Source organism: Saccopteryx bilineata, chromosome 12, assembly GCF_036850765.1.
Source record: "Saccopteryx bilineata isolate mSacBil1 chromosome 12, mSacBil1_pri_phased_curated, whole genome shotgun sequence".
Lineage (NCBI taxonomy): Eukaryota > Metazoa > Chordata > Mammalia > Chiroptera > Emballonuridae > Saccopteryx > Saccopteryx bilineata.
In genome coordinates, this window is record NC_089501.1 from 54262258 (window position 1) to 54286396 (window position 24139).

Here is a 24139-nt window from a genome sequence, read left to right on the forward strand (position 1 = left end):
ACAAATGAAATGGAAACAAACTCAAAGATTCAGAGAACTAATTGATGATCATCGGACGGAAGGGGTGGGGGATGGGTGAGCAGGTGGAGGGGACCGAGAAGTCCAGCACTGGCAGTTATATAGTAGCCACAGGGATGTAAAGTACAGCCGAGGGAATACAGTCAATAACATCGTAATAACGACGTATGGTGTGCGATGGCCATGGGACTTACCGGGTGATCACTTTGCAACTTACACGTAAATGTCTAATCACTGGGGTGTACACCTGAAACGAACATAATATTGCCTGTCAACTGTAATTGAAAAATTAAAAAGCAGCTCTTTAACACCTGGTGGTATGCAATTTAATTAAAAGGTTTTTTAAAAAATCCCTCAAATTTAAATGAGAAGAGAAGGTAATTTTAGACTATACCATTCAGAACGTTGGGGCTTATGGAGGGCCCTCCGAAAGGGTATCTACGAACATGGAAGGACGACTCTCCATTGGAGAGGCTGAGAAACACGGAATCCCGTTGTCCCGTGCACTGAATTCTAAACATGGAAACACAGCGACGCTTTTAAGTGACTCACGCATCTCCAGATGCGTGTGGGCTCCCCCACATCCCAAGCTTTGGCGTCCAGTGTTGCACATTCACGACACCTTGCTTGCAGGCGTGCACACCTGTGCTAATGCGCCTGGCTGGGTCCACATCACACGAGGCTCTGACAGTGCACCACCAACACTGCTATGGGTCAGGATTTGTTCGTACATCCTAGTTATATATTTTTAAGAGTCCTCACCTAAGACTACGCATTTTCCCCACCATTTAATTCCGCAGACACCCCCTGCCCTGATCCGGTGACATTAAAGCTGACCTTGGCACAGGAAACTGCAGCGCTGAAGGAGCCTGTCCTTTGCTAAGAGGTGACAAGGGTGGTTAATTACCTGATCAAGTCTCCGTCGGTGCCAAGAAGAAAATTATTTTCCTGGCTGCGGATGGAAGCAATATCTCTAAATTATTTCCTTCATTCTCCTTTTCACAGTTATATGCCTTAAAAGTAGCAGAGTAAGTGTATTTTACTTGTAAGCACTTTGATAAATTCAATTAAACCTGCTGCCAAGCAGTAAGATTTTTTTTTGTGTGTGTGGGCAGAACATCAATCAATTTTCCAAAAGTTTAGTTTCTAGACTTTTCTATTAAGTAAAGTTTATTTACTATATTCTCAAGCTACTTAACATTTTCATTCTGGTCTTATTGTTCATCATTTGCCTAGTCACTCAGACCAGGTTCAGGACAATACTCTACATTCCTACAAAGCATCTCTCTCTCTCTCTCTCTCTCTTTTTTTTTTTTGTGACAGATAGGGACAGACAGACCGGACGGGAGAGAGATGAGAAGCATCAATTCTTTGTTGTGGCACCTTAGTTGTTCATTGATTGCTTTCTCATATGTGCCTTGACCGCGGGCCTTCAGCAGACCGAGTAACCCCTTGCTCAAGCCAGCAACCTTGGGCTCAAGCTGGTGAGCTTTGCTCAAACCAGATGAGCCCGCGCTCAAGCTGGTGAGCTCGGGGTTTTTGAACCTGGGTCCTCCGTATCCCAGTCCGACACTCTATCCACTGTACCACAGCCTGGTCAGCCTCTACAAAGCATCTCCGCTGCACCTTCTACCTCCAAAATGACAATTTGAGTAAAAACATACCATCCTTAGACCTTGTACAGAGAAGATTGAGAAGTTTTAAAATACACTTAAATGAATCAACAACTAACAAAAGAACTTCTTTATGTGAAGGATGGCAGCCTGAGAATCTATGGCCCAGCTTCAGAGCCAAACACAAAGCAGTCCCCCAAGATGCACAGCCTGCAAAAGCAGGTCGCTGCTCCCTCCACGGTCTCCGCAGCGCGAGAAGCCACGCCCTCGGAGACCTGTGCATAACTGAATTAAACAGAGGCAGGCTGTGAAGGAGATAAACATCTCAAGGGAATAGATGCAAACAGTACTATCCAAACTCCAAGGAATTTTTAGTTGTCCTTTTTTTCATAATGATGGCAAATGTTGCCAATTCTGTAATGCAAACGACCTCTATTAGTAAAAACTAAGATTCTTTTCTTTCTTTACTTCTCCTTCCTTCCTTCCTTCCTTCCTTCCTTCCTTCCTTCCTTCCTCTTTCCTTTCCTCCCTCCTTTATATTTTTGCTTTCCAAAGTCCAAAAGAAAACATGCCAACTTCTATATCAAAGCCACAACATATTCGTCTCTGTGTGTTTCTATTTAAAACTCCCTTTCGCTGTGACGTGTCGACAGGCTCTGGGGACGGTTGCATTACTACCCTTTGCTATGCACTCTCTGATTGATGCAGACTGTGCAAGATGCAAGACCAATCGCCTGGTTACATGCTGCAGGGCAATGTGATGGGGTGAGGGACCAGTGAGAAATGGCAAACAGTCTGAGAATATCCGTTCAATAGAAAAGTAACTCACGTGGCATTTTCCAATTCAGAGTGTGTATGACCCACTTTAATGAGCCCAAGCCTACATTTAAAGGCACAAGTTGCTAACGGCATAGGGCCAGATGGTGCCCTTTGGAATAAAAGCCCTCTCAGGTGGAAAGTCCCAGGGGACCCCTCCGTGCCCTGATGGGAGCAGCGCATCCGCCGGACTTTGCCTTCTGCTTCTGGAGTCATGGTTTCCAGATCAGTTTAGGAAAGCGCTTACAGATAATCATATGGACACCAGGGGTTAGTGTTCACACATCGGTGGTCCAAGCCCAACGCACAAAAGTGACCACCGTGTTTCCTACACCTCACCTTCACAGCAGATCTCTCAGTGCTCTGTGAACCCTTGTTACTGACGTGAAACAATATAAATAGAAATCCCAGCAGACATTTGGAACCAGCCTGGCAGCTCCGCAAAGTGAACACGTTACATGTGAGCCGGTAACCCTACCCCACGGCGTCTTCTCCGGAGAAAGGGAAACACGTGTCCACACAAAACTGGCGCACACACACATTCAGAGCAGCATTATTCATAACAACTAAAATAAAAGTAAAAACAACTGCTAACACGGACCAAGCATAGACTACGTACTAGGAACTAAGACATTTTACATGTGCTTGCTCCCTCAGTCTCTACAAAAATACAATGAGGTCCTGAGTTGGTTCAGTGGTAGAGCGTTGGCCCGGCGGGCGGAAGTCCTGGGTTCGATTCCCAGCCAGGGCACACAGGAGAAGCGCCCATCTGCTTCTCCACCCCTCCCTTTCCTTTCTATCTTTCTCTTCCCCTCCCACAGCCAAGGCTCCATTGGAGCAAAGTTGGCCCGGGCGCTGAGGATGGCTCCATGGCCTCTGCCTCAGGCACTAGAATGGCTCTGGTTGCAACAGAGCAATACCCCAGATGGGCAGAGCATCGCCCCCTGGTGGGCATGCCGGGTGGATCCCAGTTGGATGCATGTGAGAGTCTGTCTCTCTGCCTCCCTACTTTTCACTTCAGAAAAAAAAAAATACAGTGAAGTTGCATAAACAAACAAATGTACACTAATGCATTTATTATTCTCAGTGTACATATGGGGAAACTGAGGCATAGAAAGGTTAAGAAAAGCCCTCAGCTGCACAATCATCCCCGGCAGAGTCCGGAGGCAGGGAGCTGAATGCCTTGTCTCAGACACACCTCACAACCCAAGAGCCCTGACAGACACCCCTGGGGGTGGGGTTAGTAATGCCAAGTCCCATTCTTATGCTTTTTGTTTATTTCAGACTCCTCACATAGACAGCTATGACTTGAGAGATAGAGAGAAAGAGAGAAATATGACAATTTTTAAAGCTGCCGAACCAGGGAGAATTTTGCACATAAGCAATAACTGCCTTCTAATTTTAGAATGTTTCGAAAATTACAGGATAAAGCATTATAGGGAAATAAAAATAGTATGATCAAAATTTTAGCCATCAGTTTGAATCACACTGAGTCCTCCTTCTCGTACTGGTTACAGTCCGGGTGCCGAGAGACTGCCCTTAGAATGGCTGCAAGCTGAGTCCAGTCCGCGAGCGCCACGCTGCGCCCACGCCAGTCTCCCGGAGGCCAGCCGGAGGGCTTGCTAAACCCCCACGAACTACCAGGGATGCAGGCAGATTTGGGGGGACCTCCTCAGCCCCCACAGGTCTTAAAAAACTGCATTTATGACACCTTTCCCCACTTCCATTCCTGGGGATTCTCCTAAAGGGAGCCTACGGCAAATATTTTAAGAAGTAATATGGTTCCTCTATTTATTTTTAAAAGGAAACAACCCAAAATACTATATTACAATTTAGACATGATTAAAGAGAATAAATCTCTGTAGCTTTGAGTCATGAAAAGAATATGCAAAGTGGTCGCCCGCGAAGGGACGTGCAGGGGAAACCGGGAAGGCTGCGATGGGGTAACTGCTCAGCCTGTTTCGAGTGCCAGAGAGGCAGTGAGGGCTGGAACTCTGGTGATAATCCCGTTTAAATCTCCTGCCTGGACAGACTTCCTTCCCGTCATTGAATTAAAACCTCAGAACTGCAAACTTAAGGCAAACCATGTGATCAAGCCCACGTGCAGACTAAGGTTGAACTCATTGCGTCAGCCCCTACGGGAATCAACCCCCCCCACTCCGGTCCCTGCAGGGACACTCAGCAAGTGCCCCCCCTAAGCCGATGATATCCAGAGGCCATCTGCTCACACACCTCCGGTCATCCAGAAAGACCGAGAGACGGGACGCTCACATGGAAAATGCATCGTACACAAAGTGTGATTCAGGACAAACTATGTTCCATCAGGAAGAAGGTGCGTGCCTTGTGCCAGGCACTGTGCTCGCTGCTTTGTAAACACGATTATATTTAATGCTCACACGTCCTCAGGGTCAGAGACTGTTATTCCTGTCTTTTCACGTAAAGAAGCCGAGCTGCAGGCACAGAGCTCGCCCGCCATCCCACGGTAGACCTCAGCGCGACACTCGGTGTCCGCTGTCTCTTTACCGCCTGCACGGACCGCCTCAGCCCTGACGGCAGGGCCGTCTGGAATGGACGTAACTGGACAGGAGACGTGTCAGGCTCACATCTGGGCGTGCCACAGACAAGGCGATGTGGACCAAGCACAGCGAGTGGTGGCACGAGAGGAAACTAAGGACATTCAGAGAGCCTTTTCTTTACTGTGTAAGGACCCCTGCAGACCCTGACGACCTCGCCTCGCACCCCAAGTTCTCGACCTTCGCTGAGGCACGCCCAGAGGACCCCTGCAGACCCCGACGACCTCGCCTCGCACCCCAAGTTCTCGACCTTCGCTGAGGCACGCCCAGAGGACCCCTGCAGACCCCGACGACCTCGCCTCACACCCCAAGTTCTCGACCTTCGCTGAGGCACGCCCAGAGGACCCCTGCAGACCCCGACGACCTCGCCTCGCACCCCAAGTTCTCGACCTTCGCTGAGGCACGCCCAGAGGACCCCTGCAGACCCCGACGACCTCGCCTCGCACCCCAAGTTCTCGACCTTCGCTGAGGCACGCCCAGAGGACCCCTGCAGACCCCGACGACCTCGCCTCGCACCCCAAGTTCTCGACCTTCGCTGAGGCACGCCCAGAGGACCCCTGCAGACCCCGACGACCTCGCCTCGCACCCCAAGTTCTTGACCTTCACTGAGGCACGCCCAGTCTGTGCTGACCGAGTGTGGACCTGGACCTGAGAGTCCTCCGCCCTCCTGAGCACGTTCCCTAAAGGGGGCTAACTAAAATCAGACTGCCTCCCGCAGGCATCGAGACATAAAAGGTTTTGGTAATTCAGTTTAGAGCAAAACTTTGCATATTTTTATCCAATTGATCTTTCAGGTCAGTCATATTCATCTAGACAACAAACCTAATCACAAGTTAGCAAAATCTTCCATATTCTAAGTAAAGCAACAAATAACCAAAGAACATTTTTGTTTTGAGAGAGAACACACAGCATTATACTTGGTGATGTAAGCAGTATCAGAAATAATTACGCTTATATTTGAAAGAATGCATTTAAAATCTCTTTATCCTCCCATGCCTGGTGACATCAACATCTAACATGTCTCAGGACAAACGTCTGTGAGTCATATTTAAATCTCCTCTCTTACAGCCCACAGTCACTTAGTTCATTATCAAGTCCTGTTAAAACAACCTCTAAAACAGGGGTCTCAAACTCAACTCAGCATGTGGGCCGCAGAGCAAGATCACAGCCGTTCGGCGGGTCGCACTAGGTCTACAAAAGGCAACTGTTACGCAACACTTTTCTCACTGCAGTTGAAAACAAAAAAAATCAGTACAACAAGCACAATCGTACATGCAGTTTACTCAGTGTCACAAAACGACCAGAAACTGTAGTTCGCATCACAACTGCTGTTAACTAAGCTAATATCTAGCTAGGATGCTAGAGAAATGAAAAATACAAGTAGGTCCCTAGGCTTAATTTTATCCAAAATATTTTGAACTTGGTGGATTAGTCTGCAGACCGCACAAAATTGTTCTTGAGACCCCTGCTCTAAAACATTAGTAAGCTATCCCCTTCCCTCCATTTTGGTTTCTAGCTCTCACCAACTCCCATCAGCTGTCCCCGAAACTGCTACCTTAGCCTCCTAACCAGTCCCCTTGTTTCCAACGAGTGGCCGCCACAGTGACCTTCTCTGTGCCCTTGAACATGTTCAAGTCACACTCACCCCAGGCCCTTTGCTGCTCCTTCCCTCTGGAACGATATTCCCAGCCTGGCTCCTGGGATCTCAGACCTTACATCACCATCCAAAGTAGCCTTTCTTAAATGTCCTATAAATACAAGGTAGTATCACCAGTCTTCAGCTCATTTGTTTTATTCTAATCACTCATCACTTTCTGAAATTTACCGTTGTTATTAACAGGATTGAGTTTGGTCACATGTAGCAAAACTTCCTCTCCAGAAACTTAACCAAATTGGGTTGATCACATGAAGTCTAGACATGAGCTGTCCGGGGTTGGTCCAGCAGCTTTTTATTTATTTTTTATTAACATGTGCCTTTCATCTTCCTGATGTTCTGACAAAGAGCTTTAATGACTTCTTGCTGCCCATGGAATGCAGGCTCCGGGAGAACAGGAACCTGGCCTGGCCTGTCTTGTCTGCCACTGGAAGAAGGCAGTCACATGGGAGCAGCTCCATCGGGGTTGCTCACGCAGTGCAAGCCAGTGAGGTGGCATGCAGACGCCCTGCAGGCAGGGACCCAGGCAGGGACCGTGCCTCCACGTGAGAGCCAGTGCAGCGGCCACACCTGCACTGGGAGGGCCCGCGGGTCCCGCCCGGGGCTCCCCTCTGGGGCCCTCACCCTCCTGCTCTGCTCGGCACAGCCATGCCGAGTTTGGGCTCAGCCCTCCCCACACGGTGTGGCCCGGGCACCTCCTTTTTGTTTCTCCCCCGTGTCCCACCCTCCACACAAACTGACCGCATATTCCCCGAAACCGACCTGTGCTTTCTTACTCTCTGCACCAAAGCAGAATGCTCCCCAAACCAGGGGCATGCCCACCCTGTTCCCACTGGTCTCCTGGCCCAGACATCGAGAGCACCCTCACAGAGTGGACACTCAGGAAACGTCCATTCAGAGAACCAAGGGTAATGTCTGAATTCCTGAATATTACATTCAAGGCCCCTCAGCACTGATCCGTCCACTCTTGTCACGATGCCACCTTCCTCATCCTTCCTTTCACCCCGAGCTTAGTCACAGCACACAGCTGCCGGTCTGCCCTGTTTCAGATTGGGCGTCTTTTCACGTTTGACTGTCTTTGCATAAAATAACTTACAGGTCTCTTTAAGTCCCAGCCTCTGACTCTCCCCAGCTGAGACGCCTTCCTGGACTCCACCAGACACCAGACTCCCTGCTCCAGGCAGCACTGTAAGGACGGTGATGATGATGATGATGATGATGGTGGTGATGATGATGATGGTGATGATGATGGTGATGATGATGGTGATGATGATGATGGTGATGATGATGGTGATGATGATGGTGATGGTGACAACGTTAACACTGCAATACCATCAACTGACAGCAGGGAGTGCTCTCCAGGCATCAGGCAATCCTCTGTATACATTAATTCACTTGACACTCATACCACTGGCCAGGGAGACGCTACTATTTTTCTCATTTAGGAGAGGAAGTCAAGGCTCAGAGAGGTTAGCTCACGTGCTCAAGTTCACAAAGCTGATAAACGGCAGACCTCCAGTCAGACCATGGTAGTCTGCCTGTGTGATCCATGCACTCTGTCACTCTGCTGGTACACACATTTGTCACCTGCTTGGAGGCTGGTGGGAGCAGGGTCTTACTCATGGCATGTAATGGGTTTTCAATAAAAGCATGTTAAGGAAATGGATTTCTTTTTAAATCAGTTGTATAAATACGGAAGGAGAGAACTGACTTCTATAGTATAGACCCTGTGAAGAAAAGCTAGGGTCTAAATTGACTCTGCAGTTATATAAGCCATATTGTCGATCCCCAAATAGACACTGGGCCACAGCAATAGGCCCAGCACACTGAGGGGCAGTGACTGTCTCAGCGTGGGCCCGGCCAGCTCCAGAGACTGGCACTCTCTTCGCTCCTTAAAAATGGCCAAATGGAGTTTATCGAAAGATGCAGGTACACTATACAGATGCTACGATAGGAGGAGAAAGTGTTTAAGGGCACTCAGTTATCTTCAGACATTTGAAAAGGTTTCGTGAACACAGGTTTGTGAGGATTTCAAAGGGCAGAGGCGACCCGGAGGTGGGGCAGCAAAGATGGGGTGAGGGACCCCGTGTGTGCTCAACCGACCCCCGTGGACTCCTCAGATGGGGCTGTGCCCGTCTCTCCGGCTCTGCATTCAGTCTCATTGCATCAGCTCCCTCCTGATAAAGACTTATGGGGGCAGGTTTTACCCCCAGGAACCCCAAAGCTACAGTCAGACCTTTTCATTAGGAGAGATCAAGTTCACCAGCACACTGCTGTCTTCTTTTATTTTATTTTTTAATTTTATTGATTTTAATTTATTGTGTTCACATAGATTCTAGTGTCCCCCCGAATGCACCCTCACTCCCCCATGGTCCCCTCAGCATCCCCTTTGCCCCCTCCTCACAACACCCTCCCCCCTTCCCTCCAGGATTATCCCATCCTCTCATCCCCTTTCCCTCTGTCCGCTTTCCCTCTGGTCCCTTTGATCCCTCCTCTGTCTCTATTCCGTTCCTCAGGTCACATTGTTCATTGGATTCCTCAAATGAGTGAGGTCATATGCTATTTTTCTTTCTCTGTCTGGCTTATTTCACTCAACATAATAGTTTCCATGTCCATCCATGTTGTCACAAAAGGTACAATTTCCTTCTTTTTCATGGCCCCAGAGTATTCCATTGTGTATATGTACCATTGCTTTTTAGTCCACTCGTCCTCTGACGGACACCTGGGCTGTTTCCAGATCTTCACTACTGTGAACAATGCTGCCATGAACACGGCTCTCTTTAACCAAGTTAGAGCCGCTGCGAGGCAGAGGGGGCTGCCGTCTATGGGAGGGGTGGGGAGTGAGTAGCCCCCACCCCAGAGCACCCCAGGTGGGAGCTGGAGGCACACGTGTGTCAGGAACACGCAGCTACAATGGGATCCACAGATAGTCCTCAGCCCTTCGTGCTTGGTTATTTTAAATTTATCTCTGTACCATTCAGAAAACCACACTATATATATAGATAAAACTCATTCAGTCAAAAGAAATGGTCTGATCCAGTTCTCCCGTCCACCTCTTAGGTCAAAAGATAAAAACACCAAATAAAAACAAAATAACACAAAGGAACACAAATAACTCGATACTGTTGAGTAGGAGCCTGGTCTATGGCAACGTTCTTCCTCTTGAGGCGGGGCCCAAACTGACCACGTCAACAGCCACCCAGTAAATTCAATAAATGAAATAGGACGTACTAAATCCAAGAGCAATCCCTGAAAAATGGTTAACAAATTTATTATATTTTTCAAATTCATGATACAAAATCTACAGGTATGCCGTCTGGTCCGGCCAAGCCTTAGGAGTAATTAGTAAAATTATTGCTACTTTCAAAAGTGACAGCCCTTGTAGTCGTCTACTATATGTTCAGATCCCTTTTTTTTTACCTTTCAATGACCATTTTTGTAAGTTGAAATCAAGAGAATTTCCCTTTTATAATAACTAACTTAGTCCTTTCATAGCTCATACATCTATCTATAGGAAAATGGAACATTATTGATGAAATTGTTTACTACCAATGAATAGGACTGAATAATTAGTATATAATTATATCTCCGTGAAAACAATGAAAAGGAGCTGAAGATAAAAAATGGAGAAGAACCCAACAATTATATATATAACATTATATGACATAAGCATTACGTTAAGAGCGACATGAACAAGATCAACCTTTTCCTTTCAAAGGACCTAAAACAGATACGAACACAAAAATAAACTAATTTAATCAGCCAGGCGAGACCGACACCACTTGCTTAAATGGACTCTGAAATGATAGATTATGTGACTTCAGTCTTTCCATTCTGCTTATAAATCACAAAGGCAACAAATGAGTAGCTTAAGTGGGCGGCATAATGTACTTTCCCTCCAGAGTGCCTCCTGAGTCCCTTGCCCTCTGTTTTGCATTCCGGTGACTCGGGAGCTCTTAGGAGCAATCTCAAACCGTCCTGTGCACCTCCTTCAAGAGTAAGCACTCCTATGAAATTGGTTTGTTCCCTGGATAATGATGTATTTAAATACATTCAGCACTTAAGAGAAAAAGGTAAAAACTCCACTACAAAAGGATACATTTTTTCTTAAGATAACTATTTATCATTAAGACTCAATTCAAAGAAGCTCCCACAAGTCAGACAATGCGATGCCAATGTCGCTCTAAGTGGTGACTGGGACATTTGGCACAAGGTGGGAGTCTGTTCCCTTTTAAAACATAATTAAGTTTCAGGATGAATCTACTGCACATCAGAAATAAAAAGGTTTTCTTTTGGGAATTATTCATCAAATTAAATAAATAAAATTTAATATCTGCTTATGCATCTGCCTTTTTTAGATATAATTTTATTTTTAAAAATAACCCTATAGAGATACAGGCAATAGGACTACCTTCATTTTATAGACGAGAAAAATAGAGACCAGAGACCTTAAGTGACTTGCCTGTCCTGGAAAGTTTGACGCTGAAGTACCCACACCCACTTCATCACCACGGCGCAGTGGGGAGCGGAGACAGAATTCCTACTGATTGCACCTAGTCCGCGACATTCTTGAAGTGTTCCCTTCTCTGTTCTAAGTAGCAGTAAGTGTGTTGGATATGACACCATGATAAAAACATGAAAGGCATTCAGGCTTCCAAAAGAACAGCATGTACCGCAGCATTACGCAGAACGAGGCGAGTCCGAGAGGCTCAGTGGGTGACGGGGGGATGGTGTTCCCACGTCACAGCTTCTGAAGCCCCAGTGTCCGAGTTTTAAATCACTCTTGAACTTTCTTAGGTGTTTTTATTTTCTCTCCTTTCGGAACAATGTTTGATGAATTATGCATAAACTGAATGCAAACACTCAGATCTAATCCCCTTTGAAATACTTAAGGATATAAAAACAAACAGCAAATATCCTAGGCAGAACCTGCACTGAGATTTCAAAAGCCCACACAGGCGAAATCAAGTTTGTGATCTACCTCAGCACATAACCATCAGTGGGTACTCACTGCCTCCCTCTCCCGGAATGTCGGAATGCTTATTAATCTAAAAAGCAGAGCTCTGTGCCATAATTAGTCTGCAAAATAAGCCATACAGGAGTAACATCTCTGGAAGCAGGAAGGCCAGAGCCAACCACAGGAGAGGACACATTCACCGGCACGGAGAAACCCAGGGACGCCGACACCCTCCGTGGAGTGAAGTGGACAGAAGTGCAGCCGACACAATAGAGAGGTTTCTTCCCCAGATAAATGTGTGCTTGTCTGTGTCAAGAAGGTACGCTCACAAAAGGCTAAGACTTTTTTTTTTTTTTTTACATCAGCAGGTGTTTCAGGCTAGAGCACTCTACTGACGCCAACTAGGAATCCCGGCTCCCGGCCACAGAATGCTCTCTTAGGCTCCTCGCCCCCCGCCCCCGCCCTCCCCACCCCCACACAAAGCCTAGTGGGGCCATACTCGCCCATCTGAAGTTGTTTTCCTTTAATTAAACCTCTGCTGCTGAAAGGTTAGGACAGGAAAGTAAAACTCTCCCTGTCCCGTTTAATTGTGTTTTCTCTGTCTTAGGGCATCGGGGAAGTTATAGCTATAATAAATCATTTTTATTACACATTCGACTTTATCTCCTATTTATTTCATACAGAAAGAATATAAAAGACAGCAGAGTAAATATTTATCAGTGTTAACCTATTCATTTGAGCTGCGACTCAAGCCCACCCACAGACAGGAAATGGATGAACTCCACTCTTGTCACTTAGCAGTCATAAGTGAGTTTTACGCTTTGAAGAGCTTTTCCACACGAAGTCTTGGTTCTCTGACAATAAACTCAGGCTGGTTACAATTACTCGGTGAGAGGGAGGAAGGAAAAGGTAGAATTTGGTGAGCAATCTTTTGGTTTAAAAGAGTTAGGGTGGATGGTATAAACCATCATGTTTCTTAAGTTCTTCTCTAAAGGGTGATAGCTATATTAAATGAAATCGTAAACAAAATCAGGTTGGGTAGATGATGGAATTTGAGTCCAATAACAGACAGCAGAATATTTGAAATGAGGACATCAGTGAATAGTAAATTCCACAGTGTGGAATCTCTGCTCTCTCATCTGTCAGGCTTCCTACGAGACAGGCTTCTGCCTTATAAACTCTAATAAAACGCATCCTCTGGTAAGATTTGGGGGATTGGTTAGCTCCCGAGTCTCACTCCCCCACACGCTGTCTACCTGGGAATAGGAGGGCGGTGAAGGCAGAGCAGACCTCTGAGACATGAGCCTGTTAGATAAACCCGCAGACCCGTCTCGTCAGCCTCTTCTAAGCTGAAGGAATCTCAGCGTTTTCTCTCTCCAAGTCTGAGTTTATCCATGGCAATCCCCGCAGATGTTTCATAAATCCGCCTGGCACACAGATGTCAAGACTTCCTTTCAACAGAAAAATAACATTTTCGAGGGTTCTGAATTATGTAAAGGGGTAATTCGGGGCTCCTCTCTGACTGACCCATTCAAACAGCTGGACGTAGATAAAACTAGGGTCTCCCTGAAGGGGTGCCTTGTTCTGTACAGACTGCTGCCCTTTGAAACTGGACTCCAAGGCTGCAGACCACTGACCAGCTGTTACCATGAGGTGCCAGATCCTTGGCGGAACTCAAGAGGAACCCACACTGACCTACATGAAGAAGGCCAGCCATAAGCTTCATTAGCATGTCCACCCTTTGGGAAAAAATGCTTTGCTTTTTCACTATTCCTGAAGGGTCTGAGGATCTCATTTACACAACTGTACTTTTTTTTTCCCTGAAGTTAGAAGTAGGGAGGCAGTCAAACTCCCGCATGCGCCTGACTGGGATCCACCTGGCATGCCCACTAGGAGGCGATACTCTGCCTGTTTGGGCCATTGCTCCACTGTGGCCAGAGCCATTCTAGCACCTGAGACGGAGGTCATGGAGCTGTCCTCAGTGCCTGGGCCAACTTTGCTCCAATGGAGCATTGGTTGCAGGAGGGGAAGAGAGAGATAGAGAGGAAGGAGAGGGGGAAGGGTGGAGAAGCAGATGAGCACTTCTCCTGTGTGCCCTGGCCTGGAATTGAACCTGGGATTCCACACAGCAGGCTGACACTCTACCACTGAGCCAACCGGCCAGGGCCTACGCAACTGTAGTCTTAATACAAAGGACTCACTGTGCGGCTGTTCTCTGAGTGCTGTGATATGCATCCTACCTTCCCATTGTCTTCCGTTGGGGCAGATAAACTTGGAAGTGAAACACACTGGCCATTTATGCTGGCCTTTGCAGGATTCTCCTTTGTATACTAACAAAAAAGCATGGTAGAACAGCATTCTCTGCTCCAATTCAATCTAGCTTCTCTCTGTCCTGTATTCCAGAGTAAAAGTAAAAGAATTTTAAGTAAATCTAGTTTATAAATGAAACCGTGTCATTGCTGAACTCCTTGCACTGTGGAAGTGTCTGACACCAACAGAAGGGGGCAGTTCTCGAGCGGAAGTCTCCGCGAGCCATTCCAACCACAGTGTCACCTGGCTGCTCCCGTTTCCAAAAACGCGAGTGCGTGACTCTCAAGCCAGTTCTGAAAACATGTGCAACTAGAGTACACAGGGGTCAAGAACTGTTTATTTTTGTTTTGTTGAAATATTTGGCAAAGGCTTTAAAAATAAATACAAATCATGTCTATTCAGACTCATAAGGTGCCAGTGATTCTGCTTGAGAAGCCAAGGAATACGCCCTCGCAGGCCGCAAGCCTCATTGTCCTTACACTTAGTGAGAATTGGTCTTTAAATGTCTGAGAATAAGTTAAATTATTTTCTAATTTCTCATGTTAAAAATCACTTATTAATAAGCACTGTCCCTTTAAAATAGGTACAAATAATACATTTGCTTATTTTCTATAGGAAGAGAGCATGTCTATTCCACTGTGGAAGAAGACAGAACTTCTTTTAACTGAACCTTATCTTGAGGTACTTGTAGATCCACATGCAGTTGTCAGAAGTAATACAGAGAGGTCCTGTCTCCCCCGGTGGTAACAACTTGCCGAGCCGGATGGCTCAGTTAGAGCATGGTCCCCATACGCAAAGGTTATGCAAAGGTCATGGGTGTGATCACTGCTCGGGCAAATATAGGAAAACACCCATGTTTCTGTCTCTCTCCAAAATCAATCAATTAAAAAAAAACAGAACATCACGACTGTATGGCCAGCATTGGTCCAGGTGAGATACAGTACAGTGTCACCGCCAGGCTCCCTCCTGCTGTCCTTGGCTGTCACTCACTCTTCCCACCTGTCCCCTCCCACCCTCTCCCTGCCACCTAAGAACCGCTCCGCTCTGCTCCATTCCATCACTGTGTCATTTCAAGAATAGTTTAAATATGGACTTCTTGAGTAAGCGACTATTTGGGGTTGGCATGTCTTCACTCGGCACAATTCCCTTAAAATCCATCCAGGTTTCCGTCAGCAGTCTGCCCCTGTCACTGCTGAGTAGAGTCTGGACGGACCACGGTGTGTCTGTGTCTGATCACTGCCCGCCAAAGGACGTCGGGTGGTTTGGGCGGACGTGAGGGAAGCTGGTGTGAACAGTCACGTCCTGATGGCCTCGTTCCTCCGGGATCTGTAACCCAGAGAGTGGCCGCGCGCCCTACGCTGAGCTCAGGCTGGGTGTGTTTGAGAGGCTGTCCTGCTCTCCCCAGGGGGGACCCAGTCCTTCTCTCTCCCCCCAGCAGCATGTGAGAGGCCGGGCTCTCCACGTCCTCCAGAGCATTCGGTGTGGTTGGTATTTGATATTCCCGTCACTGAGCTAGTTCAGTGTAGTTACAGGTGTTTCTTTCTTTTTTTTTTTTTTTTGTATTTTTCTGAAGCTGGAAACGGGGAGAGACAGTCAGACTCCCACATGCGCCCGACCGGGATCCACCTGGCACGCCCACCAGGGGGCGATGCTCTGCCCCTCCGGGGCGTCGCTTCGCCGCAACCAGAGCCACTCTAGCGCCTGGAGCAGAGGCCAAGGAGCCATCCCCAGCGCCCGGGCCATTTTTGCTCCAATGGAGCCTTGGCTGTGGGAGGGGAAGAGAGAGACAGAGAGGAAGGAGGGCGGGTGGAGAAGCAAATGGGCACTTCTCCTATGTACCGTGGCCGGGAATCGAACCCGGGTCCTCCGCACGCCAGGCCAATGCTCTACCACTGAACCAACGGGCCAGGGCCTACAGGTGTTTCTTATACCTCCATAACTCACCAAGCTCCATTCCTTCAGGTCCGAGTGCAGCGTGGAGACCTCACTCCCTGCCTCCCAGATGCAGCACTTCAACCAGACAACCCGTTTTTTGACGTCGTTTTTTTTTTAATTTTTCAAGATTCAAAATCTTGCCAATAACCAAATAAAACATATCAGTACATAAAAAAAGAATAATACTCTCTAACAGTGCTTCTCAAACTGGTCTGTGGACATAGTCTCTACAAACTGAGGATTCTACAAAATTCTTTAAAGTGTGATATTAGTTAGATTATAATTTCAAATATATTCTTTACCAGTTAAAAAGACAAAACTACTTTTTTAATTATAAAAATTTCGTAATGTTTGTGACCTTAAGGTATCAAAGTGTGGCTTTAAGCTTGGGGGCAGGCATCAGAAATACTTCCTGCCCTGGCCAGGCGGCCCAGTTGGTTAGTTAGAGCAGTGGTGGTCAGCCTGGTCCCTACCGCCCCCTAGTGGTGGTCAGCCTGGTCCCTACCGCCCCCTAGTGGTGGTCAGCCTGGTCCCTACCGCCCCCTAGTGGTGGTCAGCCTGGTCCCTACCGCCCACTAGGGGGCGCTCCAGATTTCATGGTGGGCTGTAGCGGAGCAACCAGAGTATAAATAAAAAGATAGATGTAACTATAGTAAGTTGTTTTATAAGGATTTATTCTGCCAAACTTAGTGAAAATCCGACATAAAGTACTTGGTAAGTAATTATTACTATATGCTTTAACTTGCCGTAATTCTGCTTTATAAATTTTATAAAGTAAAGTGACTTCCCTACTTTATAAATCACCATTGCTGTGGAACCAGTGGGCGGTTAGAAAGTTTTACTACTAACAGAGACACAGAAGTGGGCGGTAGGTATAAAAAGGTTGACTGCCCCTGAGTTAGAGCATCATCAGGATACACCAGGGTTGTGGGCTCTGTCCCCAGTCAGGGCACAAATAGGAGTCAACCAATGAATGCATATATAAGCAAGACAGCAAATTGATATCTCTTTCTCTCTTTCAAATCAATACTTTCCAAGAGCAGTGGAGACTATTCAATGTGAGGAATCCTACCCAGCCTGGGGTAACCATCTGTCTCTCTCTGCCCAGGGCGCAGCCCGCAAACACATTTTGTCCTGGAGTAATTAATAGAACATTTTTTTCATTCTCAAAAGTGTCCCATTTTGTTTCATATAAGCTATCATGGCCACATTATCTATGATTGTGATGAAAAGAAAGAAAATGAAAACAAGAGGGAAACCCAGCCAGTATATCCACCCCTGTGCCACTCCGCACCCTCGGTCCACCAAGGGGTTCACTTCACGCTTGTTACTGGGAGCATGAAGTAGCTAGCGCCTGTGCACGGCTCATTTTCTCTCTCTCCCAGTAACTCCTCATTACACATTCTGCACTTGTCCTAGAAAGTTCAGCACATATAATGATAAAGGGCAACCGAACAGCAGTGAGTAAACCATTGTAAACAATTGTTCTGAGACTGTAGAAGGATATCACAGAATACCAATACTCTTCAAATTGCATACCTTAAAACAATATAACCAAAAAAACTTCAAACAAATGTACAACTTCCTAGTCTTTCAAATAAAACTCTTCTTTGTAAATAACATGCTAGCTTCTCAACACCGAAATCACTAAACTGTGATCTAGTAAAAGATAAAGAAGTATCAAGTTTGCTTTTCTGATGTCCTCAGGTGTACCTGAATTCATAATTCCATAAAGTATATGACAAGTTGCTAGAATTAAGGGTAAAGCTGTAAGATTATCAGTGATATATACCTATTAGCATATAAAGAAAAATCATTATTAATAAGAATATATAAGCTGAGTTTGGGGTTGCTGGCATACTTTTTCCTGTCGTTTGACTTTTTTCCTGTCCCCCTCCCCTCATACTCTCTTTCTGGTCACCATTTCACTTTTGTCTGTGTCCATGAGCCTCAGTTTTATATGTAATTAGCATACAGTAATGCCATAATCAGAAAAATAGAGCCTAAGTAAATTAAAAGAGAAATACTGATGTTGGAAAAATATTTAAAGGATATTATGAAAATGCCAACACTCTCACATATTATTTAAACAACATTTACTTATGTTAGATGTAGTTCAAGGGGTTTCGAGGGTATTCACAACATCCTTGTGCATTTTTTAAAGTTTCAAAATGTTGCAGGTTAATTAGCTATATTATCAAAACAGTCTATAATGTTCCTGAAAATAATAGGTAAAATTTTCTTACAAATTTCAAAAACTTGAATTCTTTAATAATCGGATAGGATGAGCCCTGTCGGTGAAAGCTGGTTTTCATGACTCACACATTTTTAAATATATATGGTGTATGTCACTACAAATACTGCCAATTAAATAATTTGGCTTCTCAGAGTCCTTCCCTCCTCTTTAACATTTACAACCCAAGCTACTAAATTCTCAATGTCTTTGGTCTTCTGAACTCAGATCTTGTCATGTCTAAAGCTTAAAGGAATGAGGGTAATAAACTACTGCCCTTTCATACTTACTGCAGAATGACCTGTTTTATGGAATGATGGCCTCCCACTGTGTATGTACATTTTAAACATCATAAAATTGACTATTTGTTGCAAGGAATTTATGAGCACCTGACTGGATGAATCCTTTTATAAAGCAAAAATTTGTGTCAGTCATATTTTATTTTCCGTTTTGTAAGTCTAATTTATTAATACAAAAAGAACACAAATAGAGCAACTTCCCTATAGCATTAATAGATATATAACAACGTTGCCATGTCCTGGCTGTGCTGGTTAATGTTTTGTGTTAACTTGACTGGATATGTGCCCAAACCTTGAGTCACACCTTGGTCTAGCAGAGCTTGTGAGGGTGTTTTGGATGAGATAACATTTGAATCAGGAGACTGAGTAAATCTGATGGTTCCCACCAATATGGGTGGGACCCCTCCAGTCCATTGAAGGCCTGAACAAAAAGGCTGACCCTCCCACATAAGAAGAAATTCCTCCTGCCCAATAGCATTCTAGTCAGGACGCTGGTTTTTCCCCCGACCTTTGGTCTTCAGCTGAAATAGCAATTCGTAGGTCTCATGCCTATCAGCCTATAGACTGAGTGACCCCCTCACCGCTACCAGGTCTCAGGCCTTCGGACTCAGACAGGAACTAAGCTTGTGAACTGCAGATCTTGGGATTTGTCAGCCTCCATGTGTGAGACCATTCCTTACATCAATCAATCAATTAATCTACCTAACTATCTCTCTACCAACCTACCTACCTACCTGTCATATATATATGATTATCCTATTGGTTCTGTTTATCTGGAGAACGCTGAGTAACAAATATATTAGCTAATAAACCTATATTGATAGTAATGACATCAATACTAACACAGCTTATATGAATACAATGAATTATGTTCAAACAAAATCTTATATAAATACTGAGGTCTTAGTCATTTTAACCATCTAATTGCAAAGATTATCAATTTTGGAATATACCACTATATTATAAGCCATTTTCCTTGTGTAGTTCTGAATAATAAGTTTAAAATTACATAGAAGAGATTTCAGAGTTGGGGGGCTAGAAGAAAGAGTGATCCATTATTTGAATGGAGCCTAAATATCTGGTTGCATGAATTAACAAGAACTCTTTATAAATAAAAATTATCAAACTATTATAAATAATATGTCAAAGATTAATGTTTTATATTTCATACTGGTAGGTGTAAAATATTAATTTTTTGAATGTTAAAAAACATGCAAAGAAGCATTGTTTATGAAGTAGGAAAAAGTATATAACTCTTTCCAATTTGCTCCTAGTAGATACAGAGTATAGCAAGTAACCACTATATAAGAATAATTTAAAAACAATAACACCATAATGAATCTCTGCTGAACAAAGCAACGATAGGTTTTTATTTGTACAGAATTTGTCCAGAGGAATTGTATAAAATGTTTTTAAGCTTACTCAATTCAAGTTCCACCTGTCTTAAGGTAAGTAAACCCTGCATGTCTAAGAGCTAAATATTTATTTATAAACTCCACAGAGTTGTTTTTAGTGAAACTATATAAATATTATACAAACACACAAGCACACATACGTACAAATACACATATATATGTCTCCTTAGCAAAATATGTATGCTGTCATTGCCTTAACTCTTTAATTTTTGTATGATCCAGGATGAGGTGGTCTTTAAGGTGATCTCTCAGACTCTGGAGTAAGTGCCCAATGATAATGACAGTCATGATGACGACGATAACAAATGCTAACATTTACATAGCACTGCAATTCTCAACCCCTGTGCTGCAAGAGGTTTTAAAACATGCAACACCTGACTACTTAGTCAGAGGCGCTGACCTCTTTTCCCTGAGGTTAGCAGATAAAAAAAACGACAACAGCCAACACAACAGTAACTGTCTGGTGTGAATGAATCAAAATTATACCTGTTTTTTGTTAGATCGACAAAAAATATTGTTTTTGGTGTGCTGCAGAATTTTAGTAATTAGTTTGTGTGTTCCACAAGATGAAAAAGGTCGAAAACTGCTGAAGAGTGTTTATTCTATATCATGTTCTGTTCTAAGAGCTTTATAGAAATTAACCAATTTAGCCCTTACAAAATTCCAATGGAGTAGGTACTTCCTGTTTCGCAAATGAATACTCTGACACAGAGAGGCTACATTTCCCGAGTACATAAGATACAGTCTAAATAGTCATTTAGAGCATTGTTCTGTAAAATGGAGGTTGTGGGTTAATCCCCAGTCAGGGCACATACAGGAACAGACCTATGTTCCTCTCTCTCTCTCTCTTCTTCTCTTTCTAAATGAATAAAATAAACATTAAAAAATTTGTTTTGCCTAGCAGTGCAGACCAGGGGCTCGGGGACACCCTCTAGTGCTCCGCCCTCGCTCATTACACAGCCCTGGCCCTTGGGGGCCCTGCAGACCGGCCTTCACCAGCCAGGGTCCTGGACTGCACTCCTGAAGGCGACCAGGCCACCACTACTGCCACCAAGTCCCCAGGCCCTGCTCTTCCGCCTGTCCGGTTTTCTATATGTTCCTTTACCAGTACTTTCCTCTTCTACCACACCCTCTCCAGAGTCCTGGGGTGGGGGTGGGGGGTGGATGGTGTCCCCTTACTGCTTTTCCTGCTCTGTAAATGAGTGAATCGCTGAAGGTGACCTACCATATCCATGTAGGTCACCTTCAGTGTGGGCCACGGATGCTCAGCTGCATGAGCTGACAAGAGCTCTTTCCAAAGAAAAAGTATCGATCCATGTGACTCAAGTGAGCCCCTAAGCTCCACACCTAAGTCCTCAACTGTCTGCCGGACACGCCCACACCTCTCCTGCTAGACACGCCCACATACCTCCTGTTGGACACGCCCACACCTCTCCTGCTGGACACGCCCACACCTCCCCTGCTGGACACGCCCACACCTCTCCTGCTGGACACGCCCACTTGCCTCCTGCCTGACACACCCACACCTCTCCTACTGGACACGCCCACACCTCCCCTGCTGGACACGCCCACTTGCCTCCTGCCGGACACGCCCACACCTCTCCTGCTGGACACGCCTCCTGCTGGCATCACCACGTGAGGAGTCAGGCATGCTCCCCACAGTCACAGGGGCTCTGCTTCCCAGCTCCCTCAGAGCACACTGCTACTCCTCTAGCTCTCCACACACGAAACTCAGTGCCTGGCCAGTCCAGACCCTGGGACCCCAGCTCCAAGTTCCCTTCTCGCCTAGTCCTCCGCGGCACCTCTAGTTCCAGCAGAAGAGGGACCCACACTCTCCCCAGCACGCCCCACAGTCACTGTTCCTCTCTGGAGTCCCACTCGAGCTCCGATTCACCCAGGAAGTCTTTCTCTGTGACTTCCACCGAGGCCTGTTTGCTCCACCGTCGCAACAGAACGATATTTACGTTTCCGTTTTCATTGGCCAGTTACCATGTCCTTGTGCTACAGCTACTGGAAATTGCTAATATATAGCTGCAACCGATGGCTCAGGCTAATCCTTCTGCTTTAAAACCCCTACATAACGAGCTGTCTCCACAAAAGCAGTGATGAGTTTTGCCTGCCGCTGGGATCCCTCATTGGAAGTGTTTGCCAAAATACTCTAAATCAATAAATATTGTACACACATATGTTTGTGAAAACCGATCGTCTGTAGCAATTCGTCTGACCTATCGGCCCGACTGGTGTCGGGGGATGAGGTGCTTTAGAACCTGAAAATCCAAAACTCGTGGTAACAGGAAACATTTTGTTCCAAGGAGGTGCTTTAAAATCCTTTATTTGTGAAGAAAACCTTTCTTGGATTTAGAGGTTGTCAGGTACAGTAAAAGCTTTTTAGTTGACTGAAATAAAAATAAAAAATCAAAACACTTTTTAAACACAGGCAGTTCCCTTATAAAAACCAATCGCCTAAAAGCCAAGCACAGCACTTTGCTCACAATGAGCAGGTGCCTGGCCAGCAGCAGGAAGAGCCCTGGAAAGGGGGGCGATTTGCATTTCTATAGCTTCTTTTGTGTACTGGAGTTCTGAAAGCAGTCCACAGGGCACTTAATACACCCAGGAGAGGAGGAAGGGACAGGTCCTCACAAGGACATGCAGTGCCCGCCACAAGGCAGCCCCCCAGCTGTCAGCGGGAGCCCCCATGGGCATGGGCTGAGGAAGCGGGGGAAGGAGCCTGCTGGGTCCTCAGCATCCCCTGGCCCACCCTCAGGAAGCTTTCTTTCCTGTCCCCCGCGAAGAACAACTCCAGTCCCTGCTGAATGGTATTTGCTGGCTGCATCTGTCCCCAACAGATAACAGTCTCCGCGTAGAGGTGACAACACAGTGCCTTAGTCTCCTAACAAGTTCTCCCACTTCCCAGAGAAACACTGTTCTGGGTGACACTGACAGAGTGAAAGGGGTGTGGGGCCTTCCTGGTGTCGGGAGCCATGCAGCTGAGGCATGCAAAGTTAAGAAGAAAGGTGGACTTCCCCTGTGCTGTACCAGCAGCTTCAGAACAAGTGGGGGGGGGGAACTCCCCAGGCCTGCTGCGCACGGGCCCTGAGCCCTGCACCCTCTGTGAGCCCCAGCGCGCAGGTTCCACTGTCCTCCAGGGGTCACACTTGGGTTACAAATCCCTCACCGCACCGGGAGTGAGCAGCCTGATTTGGAAGGATTTATTTGAAGCCTTCCTCATTAGGATTCAAATGGAATAAGTAAGGTAGAAATTGAACAGACACCGAAATCGTGCCTTGCTGCTCCCGTAGTCAGTAAACATGTATCCACTAAGCCCAGCCTGTGTGTTCTCTCTCTCTCTCCCTCCTTTTCTCTCTCTCTCCCTCCTCTCTCAGGGTTGTTCTTCCAATCCTTCCGCTTGCTGTTTCAATGCATAATTAAGAAGGTCAGAATTAATGAAGCGGTGTGGAGTAAAGTTCACGGAATCCCCAGGCACTATTTATTCTATTAGATCTCAGGCATGAATGTCAGCCCGGCAGCGCGGCCGCATGAGCAGTGGAGCCAGCGGCAGCCCGGAAGAGCCCTCCGAGGGACACTCACCTGCACCACCCAGTCGTTCCTGAGCTCCTTCCCTGCGAAAATCACTCGCAGCTGGTCAGCTGGAACCCCCTGTCGCTTAGCAACCGCCTCCTTGAGCTGGAAGATGCTGGTGGCAGAATCCACCTCCACTGGGAATCCGTGGCTGGAGTTGAACCTCACAAACACTGGCCGAGAGAATCGGGAGGGAGAGAGAAAGGGAGCATTACTCAAAGCCCCTCAGTGGTAACAGCAGCATCTCCCACAGACCTCCCCCTCCCCCGTTATTCCGGGAAGGACACGCATTTTCTGTCACTTACAACTTAATCCTATAGGGTAGCACTTGGAGAAAAATGGAGTTCCCATGTTACCTTAGGCTGTGACCCGCAAACAAAATCGCACGCTCCCTTTGACATCTGTCCTGGGGAACAGGGACTCGAGCAGACAGTTGCTTGACAGCAATTGTCAGAGTCCCCTGAGTTTATCAATGAGACACGCCCCCGACGGCCCTTACAAACACGCTCCCTTGACAGAGCCCCTCTTGATGAAACTCGAGCACGTTGTGTTAGCACTCATGAGACAGTGAGTCCTCACTTGTCGTGGGTAGGTTCTGTGACTCTAAGCAAAAATGATGGGCACTGAAACCAGGTTCACTATCGGCTAATTGATACAAACAGAGGGAAGTTTCTATGGCATCTCATCACATTTCCACAAAACAAAGTTACTGAAGGACCTGCTCTGTAGCCATGGAA

General features: G+C 46.1%; 1 protein-coding gene across 2 annotated transcripts in view; it reads right to left on the reverse strand.

Annotated features, from left to right (window-relative positions):
• The window catches only part of PRKN (parkin RBR E3 ubiquitin protein ligase), a 1041656-nt gene that overhangs the window by 813811 nt on the left and 203706 nt on the right, over positions 1-24139 (reverse strand). For both annotated transcript variants that reach the window (XM_066248240.1, XM_066248238.1), the window contains exon 2: positions 23412-23575. In XM_066248240.1, coding sequence (XP_066104337.1) covers positions 23412-23575 — 164 coding nt within the window. The remainder of the gene's footprint in view (positions 1-23411; positions 23576-24139) is intronic.